General features: G+C 38.9%; 1 protein-coding gene across 1 annotated transcript; it reads right to left on the bottom strand.

Moving 5' to 3' along the window:
- Positions 1 to 625: 625 nt before the first annotated feature.
- Positions 626 to 2,172, bottom strand: LOC139442278 (myosin heavy chain, clone 203-like). The gene is made up of 2 exons (XM_071223070.1): positions 2,117 to 2,172; positions 626 to 1,561 (listed from the first exon to the last, which is right to left on the bottom strand). Exon 2 carries the CDS (start codon positions 1,538 to 1,540, stop codon positions 626 to 628), a length of 915 nt encoding a protein of 304 aa, XP_071079171.1. The 5' UTR covers positions 1,541 to 1,561; positions 2,117 to 2,172.
- Between the last annotated feature and the right edge of the window lie 7,931 nt (positions 2,173 to 10,103).

Raw genomic sequence — 10,103 nt, forward strand, 5'->3', positions numbered from 1 at the left:
ATGACCGTGCATCAACCAAGTCAGCGAGCCTGACCACCCGATCCCGTTGCCTCTTACAAAAAGCATAGTCGCCTTTTACGGCAAGCATGGATTGCCGAAGACCTATTCTATCCCGGATCCTCACGGGTCCGCCTCTTACCGACAACAGGTATTCAGTCAAAGGGATCAAAACCGTATTAAATTATAGTTAACGGTTTGTCACCTCCACCAGGGATTTACATTCCTGTCGACCGAAGCCTCACCATGACAACAACATGCGAGCTTCTTATCACAGTTGAAATGTCTTGCACCGACTGTAGTAATCCTTACATGGTTATTTCATGTTTATTAAAAGACGCTTGAAATGTCAGCTCTTCGCCAGTTCCAATATTGTCAGTTGTTATTAAATTGCCAGTCTGTTCTTTTGTCACTGAGGAGCACGGGTGGCCCAGTCGTCTATGGTGCCGAAATTCGCTGTACAGAGTTGCGTTTCTTGGGCACGCCAGAAACCTATGATTGTGGGGTTCGAATCCCTGTTCGCCCCGATTATGTTTCTAGATTTGTCAGCACCATACCCGTGCTCGTGGGTTTCTCTTCGGGCTTTCCTCCAACTTTACGCCGACATACAGTGATATCACTGCCGCTGTTATTTCTTCTGAAACCTATTCCGTGGCCTGATAGCCCTGGGGGCTAGTTTGACAGGCTTCACAGCCAGTGGTTTACTCTGAGCTGATATGTCCTGAATAGTTCTTTTCATTTCGCTCATTTCTTTCTTCTGATCTTGCAGAAACTCTGTGAAGGTGGCTTGACTATCTTCAACTTTCTTCTCCAAAGCTGTGTTCTTCTCCTTCATCTTCTCCATCTCATCATTCAAGTTCTCGACAACATCCTTTTGTCTCTTCAGTTCCCCTCTCAATACTGAATTATCTTTCTCTAGCTTCAACACATCCTCCTTCAGCTTCTGTATCTCTGCTCGCGCAGCTTCAAGCTCCTTGTCCTTCTGCTTCAGTTGCCGATGCATTGAGTTGATGGTAGACACAGTTTCTTCGCTCGTCTTTGTCAAACTTTCTATCTTCTCTAGAGTCAGGGACATATTTTCTATGCCATCTTTTAATGAATCTATATCTTGTTTAGTTGCACCTGTTCTGTGGAACGTGATCTCCATGCTTTTCATCCGTGTTTTAAGCTCACCGAGCTCTTTGTTGAGTTCGTTCACCTTCCTCCCATCTCTGATCAGCATGGCGATTTCATCTGCAGTGTTTTTCGGGCTAAGTTTGTCGGCAAGGTCCATGTAACCTTTTTCTTTCAAAGCCGACACAAACTCAGTAAAGGCGTTTGGTCCTCTAAATACAATGGTGTTGAGGAAACGTTTGGCTCTTTCAATTTTTGAATGGCATGCTTCAATTTCTTGACGATCAGGAAAGTCTAGAATTCCTTTTGAAAAGAGTAGCCCAGTTATATCCTTTGCTTCCAGTATCTCTTCTATTTCGGAGGTGTATGCCCGGATACTCATTTCTTCGTCTTCTCTCATTTTCCCCTTTTCAGTGACCAGCCGAGCCATTGTTAATGTAGTTGTGTCCGCCTGAGGATATACAAAATATATCAGACCTCCTAAATTCAAATTTCCAACTATGTCCTTTCGATGTAGATTCTTACACAATTATCAAGTTAGAGTGGCGAAACGTCGCAAATTGCAATAAACCAGAGATTGTTATCCATGAAGTCGACCGTGTTCTTACCTACTCTCCAACTTCTAGAATGCCAATCAAACAGTAAGTAAACCTTTACTTACCGTGATAAAAAACATGAAGTAGCTTATATCAACAAACAATAACTTGTAACTTGTCTCGTGATACAGTAAACTACGGTTATAACGAACTCAAATGGACTACTAATTTTAGTTCGCTATAACCGTAATTCGTTATATGCATATATATACAGTATAACTACAGCTAATAGTAGGGACTAAAAAGTTAGTTCGTTATATCCGTTAGTTCGTTATAAGCGTGTTCGTTATATAAGATTTTATGCAAGTAAGACCCTCTCCTCGGTTACTGTATAACAGCAACACGGACTAAATGTCAAAGCAAAAATGTTAAGTCAATGAATATCAAAATCAGAGACTGTGTGCGCTTACCTGAATTATTTGACGACGAAAACAGTACGCTCTTATCACCACAAATATGCATGAAATGAAACTTGATTCAGAACACAAGACATCACACAACAAACTAATTCAAGCGTAGCTCAAGTTAAAGGTAGAGGTATCGCTTGTTGACTAGAAGGTTCGATTTGCAAACCCTATATCATGTGTACAATGTTAGATAACCTAATAACCCTGTGCTTAGGTAAGCTGAGTGTCATAGTTATTTTACTGTCACGTTAACACGGAGAGTTGGCCATGCCTACTGTATACCGTAGTGCGATAAGAAATGACGGTCCTGGCAGCGCTTGCCGATGCTTTTGTGAAAAGTGATCAGATATAAAGTTAAGTTAACACAACTATGAATGTATTCTACATGCATTAATGCACAATATTCAGCGAGACAAGAGGACAATAGATGGAAAAGCGCATCTTATATTTTACGAAAGTAAAGCAACAATCACAAACGATTAGCTCCGTGGATATTCCGAATTACAGTACACTCCGGTTATAACGAACTCAAAGGGACCACTAAATTTAGTTCGCTATAATCGTAGTTCGTTATAAGCATATATACAGCATATATACAACAAATGGACGGGACTAAAAAAATAAGTTCGTTATATCGGTCAGTTCGTTATAAGCGTGTTCGTTATAACCGTAGTTTGCTGTAGCTGAATTAACGAACAGGAGGCCCAGTGACTTGGCTGATTGCGTGTCTTCATACAAATATACATAAGATTATGCTGCATATTTACATAAGGTTGTGTTCAATGGATAGTTTGTTTATTTCTTACCCCTGTGTTCGAACGTTCAGCCTAAATTTATGTTGACTTTACAAATCCCCTAATTATACACTTTTTTCGAAACGTCTTTTTTATGTTAATAATTTCTGTAATTTGTTTTCTTCTTTTCATGTGTACACTGCATCCTGGATATACGTCCGTATACTATTGACAGAAGGTGAGGTGAGATGAAATGGGGTTTAATTGCGTCCAAGATTATTGCACTTATATAGCGACGTGCATGCACGTGTGTGTGTGTGTGTGTGTGGCTGCTTGTACTAGTCCGGACTGATGCCGATTTATAGTGCTACCCCACTGAGATACGATGCCGCATTTTAACACGAATACCCCACTCAGACACAGTATACTGACTCCGACCCGACCAGTTCTTGTTTTAGCCCCTTAATGCCGAGCGCCAGACAGGGTAACAACAAGTACCATCTTTTAACGTCTTTTGGTATGACGCGGCCGGGGATCGAACCCCTGACCTTCCGCTCTCCAGGCGGACGCTCTACCACTAGAGGCGGTCGACTTTTGACAGAAATGGCTGGCCTGATATCTATGAACGTGTCACATAAAGAGACAAAAACCTTTCCATATCCAAAAGAAATTTCTGCATAAATCAGAGTCGATTGTACAATTCCGACTACATTATGATCACGTGTTCATGAATCACTATCAAATAGTAATGATACTAGGTGTTCGCGAAAAGGTGAGCATATTCTGTCCCACCGGTGACACCCGTCACAAACACATGCAAAGGCAAGTAAATTGTTCACCTGAAAAACATGGGAACATGTGGTACAAAATATGGAATTGCATCTGACATCATTTTTGTCACTGATGCGTCAAATTTGGAAATGTCCTCCACATGTTTCCCATAAAACATTTTTTAAATACTTGCTGAGGCCTTGACTGTTGTAACCTTGATTTAACAACTTCTGAGCAAGACTCAAATCGATATGTTCATTTGCCAATTTGTGTAGTACCCGTGGAGATCAGAGTGAGTATTGGTCTTTAGCTGCAGCTTGTACCAACATGCAGCAATTCTCCTAACATGGAGCGGACATATGTTCCGTAACTTGTACCGTACAATTGTCTCCTGAAGGCACAGTACTAGAGTACACTTGTTGAGAGACAACGTAATTTATAAATGTATAGACAGTTTTATTGATTTATGTACCTGGTTTTCGAAATTAAAATATTTAACGGGAGTAACGCGACCACCTGTGTGCTCCCCGTTGACAAGGAAGTCACCCGCAGTGGAAGGACGCCAGGCCCCGTACACCCCTTATTCTCACCGGGTCGTTGTAGCGCCAGGTGGAGTGGGGGCTTTGCAGGCATGTGTGTTACCGAGTGCATCCTGTCCCGTGTTTAACAGATATACTGACATAGTGCATAGATATACAGACATAGTACATAGATATACTGACATAGTGCATAGATATACAGTCATAGTGCATAGATATACAGACATAGTACATAGATATACAGACATAGTACATAGATATACTGACATAGTACATAGATATACTGACATAGTACATAGATATACTGACATAGTGCATAGATATACAGTCATAGTGCATAGATATACAGACATAGTGCATAGATATACTGACATAGTGCATAGATATACAGACATAGTGCATAGATATACTGACATAGTGCATAGATATACAGACATGGTACGTAGATATACAGACATAGTACATAGATATACAGACATAGTGCATAAATATACAGACATAGTACATAGATATACAGTCATAGAACATAGATATACAGACATAGAACACACACACACACACACACACACACACACACACACATATATATATATATATATATATATACATAGTACATAGATATGCAGATATAGTACATAGATATACAGACATAAACATAGATATACAGACATAGAACATAGATATACAGACATAGAACATAGATATACAGACATAGAACACACACACACACACACACACACACACATATATATATATATATATATATATATATATATATATATACATAGTACATAGATATACAGACATTGTACATAGATATACAGACATGGTAGATAGATATACTGACATAGTACATAGATATACAGACATAGTACATAGATATACAGACATAGTACATATATATACTGACATGGTACATAGATATACAGACATAGTACATAGATATACAGACATAGTACATATATATACTGACATGGTAGATAGATATACAGACATAGTACATAGATATACAGACATAGTACATATATATACTGACATGGTAAATAGATATACAGACATGGTAGATAGATATACAGACATGGTACATAGATATACAGACATAGTACATATATATACTGACATGGTAGATAGATATACAGACATGGTAGATAGATATACAGACATGGTACATAGATATACAGACATAGTACATATATATACTGACATGGTAAATAGATATACAGACATGGTAGATAGATATACAGACATGGTACATAGATATACAGACATAGTACATATATACACTGACATGGTAGATAGATATACAGACATGGTACATAGATATACAGACATAGTACATATATATACTGACATGGTAAATAGATATACATACATGGTAGATAGATATACAGACATGGTACATAGATATACAGACATAGTACATATATATACTGACATGGTAGATAGATATACAGACATAGTACATAGATATACAGACATAGTACATATATACACTGACATGGTAGATAGATATACAGACATAGTACATAGATATACAGACATAGTACATATATATACTGACATGGTAGATAGATATACAGACATAGTTCATAGATATACAGACATAGTACATAGATATACTGATATGGTAGATAGATATACGTGGTACATAAACATACAGACATCTTACATAGATAACGACTCGTATACCCAATACAAACACGTGAAATGTGACTACTTTCGGCTGGGAGACAATGGAATAAAGAAAAATATGTTGAAATAAACCGAGCACGTGAAGTAGATATTGCTGAATTCTGCAGGAATGTAAAGGAACAAAGACAACATAAGACTGTTAATACACACCGTAAGTACAAAGAACGCTGTTGCAATACACCATCAGAGGTATGCAACTTGTGGGCAGACTACTGTGCAGATTTATTATCACCTTTTGACCGGCCGGAGTTTGACAACGACTTTCGTTTTGAGACGGACTCAACATCTCAAAGTTACTCACTTCTAGACGATGATCCAATACTTATGATGCACATAGAAATGTAAGTAATAAAACAACTGAAACAAAGCTTAAAAATGAGAAAATCACAAGGACCGGACCAAATCACAAATGAACATATCTATTTCGCTGGAGATATATTCCTAAAACACTTAACCCAGCTGTTTCACATGATGATACGTACTTGCTATACCTCTGTACTGTTAAGATCCTGTACAATTATTCCAATATATAGAGGAAACAATAAGGACAGATCGGATCCTGCAAATTTTGTATCACCCTGACGTCCGTGGTGGGACAACTGTTCGAAAAGTTCCCGTAAGAGAGAACTGAGAGGTATATCAAATATATTGAGCCCAAAAAGACCAAATACTTTGTAACCTCTGTAACATTGGTCTTATTGAAAACGAATACCACTTTCTGTTAATTTGTAAAACATATAACAATCTTAGAAACAAATATATTCCGGGAAAATATTATATCCATCCTACATTACATAAATTTAACATATTGTTGTCACCATGCCATGCTGAAACCATGAAAAACCTCTATTTTTTTACATTCCATGCCATGAATATCAGAAGCTCGTTAATGTCCATTGTGGACTGGACTATCTAAATGTACAATTGGCCGATGGCCTACAGTGCGAAATGAATAAAGAAATATCACACTACCTTAAAGAAATGACTTCCCACATAGATTACAATGTGGCTTCAGGCGAGAACAAGGTGCAAACATAGCCACCTATATACTCAAAGAAGTCAAATCTTTCTAGACGGACAGATCTTCCAATGCACACTCTTTAAAAAAAGAGACGCACAGGTAGTATGTAGTTCATTGAACCTGACAACACAAAAATTCATGTATATTAATTGGATATATGTTATTGGAAAATGATGGTGGCCTGATATTCGACAAACGGTGCGTCAAAACGCAGCCATTGTCGATTTGCAATGTCTTAAACGGCATTGTTTTCACACTTGTTCAAAACTGTCATGGAGGAAAACAGTAACGCAAAACGCACGTGCAAGTTATGGCATTCGTAACTCGTGGTAGTGCCTATAAAAAGGCAAGCATAAGCCGATAATTTGTCATTCAATTTTCAAAATTTTTCAAGTTCGAAAATGCCGAGACTCAGCGCTGCCGATCGGAACATCGCCATAGGACGTATCCAAAGAGGGGAATCGCAGTCTTCTGTTGCACGCCACTTCAACGTCCACCACAGCACCATTTGCCGCCTTTGGGACCGATACACACAGTTTAATTCTACTGCAGACCGTCCGAGAACCGGCCGACCATTGCACAGGATCGCTACATTCGACTGTTCCACCTACGTCATCACAATGCCACAGCTACGGAGACTCAGGACGCTTCCTGGTTTGAGGAGGATCTAACAAGATTGCCAGGAACCATCTTCGCGAGGCTGGAATCCGACCCAGAAGACAAGTTATCGTCCCTGTTTTGCAACAGGTCCATCGACAGCGACGCTTGCGTTGGGGTAATACCTAACAGCCCAGGAATTTGAGAAACTGGAGACGAGTGTGGTTTAGCGATGAATCACGATTTCGTCTTCAACGGCGAGATGGAAGACAACGTGTTTTTCGCCGTCGAAATAAGCGTTTTGCCCCACATTGTGTACGTGAACTCGACATTTTCGGTGGCAGTAGTGTCATGGTGTGTGTGTGTGGTGGGGTGGGGTGGGGGGGGGGGGGGGGGGGGGGGGGGGAGGGATCTGACTTGGTTGTGGTTCAGGGAAAAAAATTGACAGCAAATCGCTACAGGAATCAAATTCTTCAATCTCGCCTTCTTCTAACAATTGACCGCCAGAGGGAGCTATTACAGCACGGTAGACTACCTGCATAATGCCAACATCAATCCTTGCCCTGGCTGTCGAGATCTCCAGATCTCAACCCAATCGAACACCTCTGGGATGAATACAATCGACGAGTTCTTCAAGGTCAGAACATGCCGCAAACACTCTCACAACTGGCCAACGCGTTACAAGCAGAATGGCGCAGAATTCCGCAGAACAGAATTCGTACACTTATCCAGTCAGTGCCGAGGAAATGCAGAGTCGTGATTGCTGCCCGGGGCGGTCACACGAGATACTGAGTTCAGCGCTTCCTGGTGACCTCAAGTGACATGACAATGAACAGTTTCCAATGCCTTTGTACAACGACAATATGTGACTATCGAGCTCCAAAATACATATTTGTTTCTATGATATTAAATTAAATACCCTACTTTATTAGGTACAGTATATTTACTAAAAATCTACCTTTATTAGGTACAGTATATTTACTAAAAATCTACATGTGCGTTTCTTTTTTTGAAGAGTGTATGTTGTGTTAACATGATTACAAATATCTTTCACATTTAATGGGGAAATAAAGATTCATTCATTCATTCATTCATTCATTCATAGAATACAGGTCCCTATTTTGTCTTCTTTTGGTTCCTGGCCACTCTCAACAGTAAGGAAGTATCGTTATAGCTGTGACTGTGTATATCATTAACATTTTTATCATTTTAGCCATTTACACATATATAGTTATCATCATCCATGTAGTTCAAAGGCAATGTATATCACAACATTCGATGCACATGTACAAAGAGAATCTCACCCGAGTGTCTTTTGATATCAAATATATCAACACGATTTGATAAAAGTGGAAAAATTCCGAGGCTTGCCGAGGATTTTTGCCACTTTTATCAACAAGTGTTGATATATTTGATATCAAAAGACACGAGGGTGAGATTTTATTTATCATCCAACATCATTCTTTCAACTTTTTCAGTTTGTAGACAGTAATTAGCAGTGTCTTCAGTGTAAAATGTACTGCTAACAGCTTCAGTGGCAGAGCCATTAGTGATGTCATTTGATTGTGACGTCATGGTTACCAATGATATCACAATGGTCTGCAAAGCATTGTGATGCAATTTCATAGCAGCGATATCTACATTATATATATCGCTTGATCTCACCCAAGCGATATCTACAGTGTAGATATCACTTGAACTCACCCAAGCGATATCTCCTGTGGGAGCCAGTTTTGGATGATAAAATGATTTTACATACTCTAAATGTTTGTTTTTCATAAATATTACCTGTAAAGGACAATAGCTAATCTTATATGCATCGCTTCCTTTCGAACGAATACAAATAGTGAAAGATTGAAGTAAAATATAGATAAAATTATAAATATTGATTAAGCAATGAAATTTAAAAGTATCATAAGAAATAAAAAAATAAAAAATAGTAGAGTGGTTATATTTGTTTCCATCACGTAGGCTTTAAGATATGCTTTTAAGTTGTTCTTTTATACAACAGATCTTCCCAATCACAAATATATGATAACAATTCAATGTATTTTATGCATTGAATCAATTGTTTTTTGTACATTATCTTTGATAAGAAAGGGTATATTGTGTGCAAAAGAATGTCAGTCCTCTGCTCTGTTATACATATTTTTTAACTTTGAAAGACAAAGGGGAGGCAAGTCTTATCTGGCCAATAAACTTTAGTTATAATCCTCCTATATCTCCCTAAGAAGGGGCGGTCGGGTAGCCTAGTGGTTAAAGCGTTCGCTCGTCACGCCGAAGACCCGGGTTCGATTCCCGACATGGGTACAATGTGTGAAGCCCATTTGTGGTGTCCCCCGAGGTGATATTGTCGGAATATTGCTAAAAGCGGCGTAAAACCATACTCACTCACTCCCTAAGAAACCGATCCTTGCAAGACAATTGAGTATATAATCTGTTAATGAAACACTCTTCGTTATTACTGTTCATTGGTTCTCTCTCGTCTGTTCGGATATGTATCTTAAAACGCCCACAGATTGCTGTAAATGTTGTATTTCATTTCCCATACATGGCATGTGCTCTCCATATAAGTCACGTATTGCAGAGTAGTGCCGTGTCGTGCCCGTATACATACCCAGGCATGCGTGATGTAT

The sequence above is a fragment of the Haliotis cracherodii genome, unplaced genomic scaffold, assembly GCF_022045235.1.
Source record: "Haliotis cracherodii isolate W230 unplaced genomic scaffold, xgHalCrac1.p SCAF_5, whole genome shotgun sequence".
NCBI lineage: Eukaryota > Metazoa > Mollusca > Gastropoda > Lepetellida > Haliotidae > Haliotis > Haliotis cracherodii.

Bases quoted from the DNA above. Each gene is read 5' to 3' on its own strand.
- LOC139442278 (XM_071223070.1), bottom strand. From the start codon at position 1,540: ATGGCTCGGCTGGTCACTGAAAAGGGGAAAATGAGAGAAGACGAAGAA.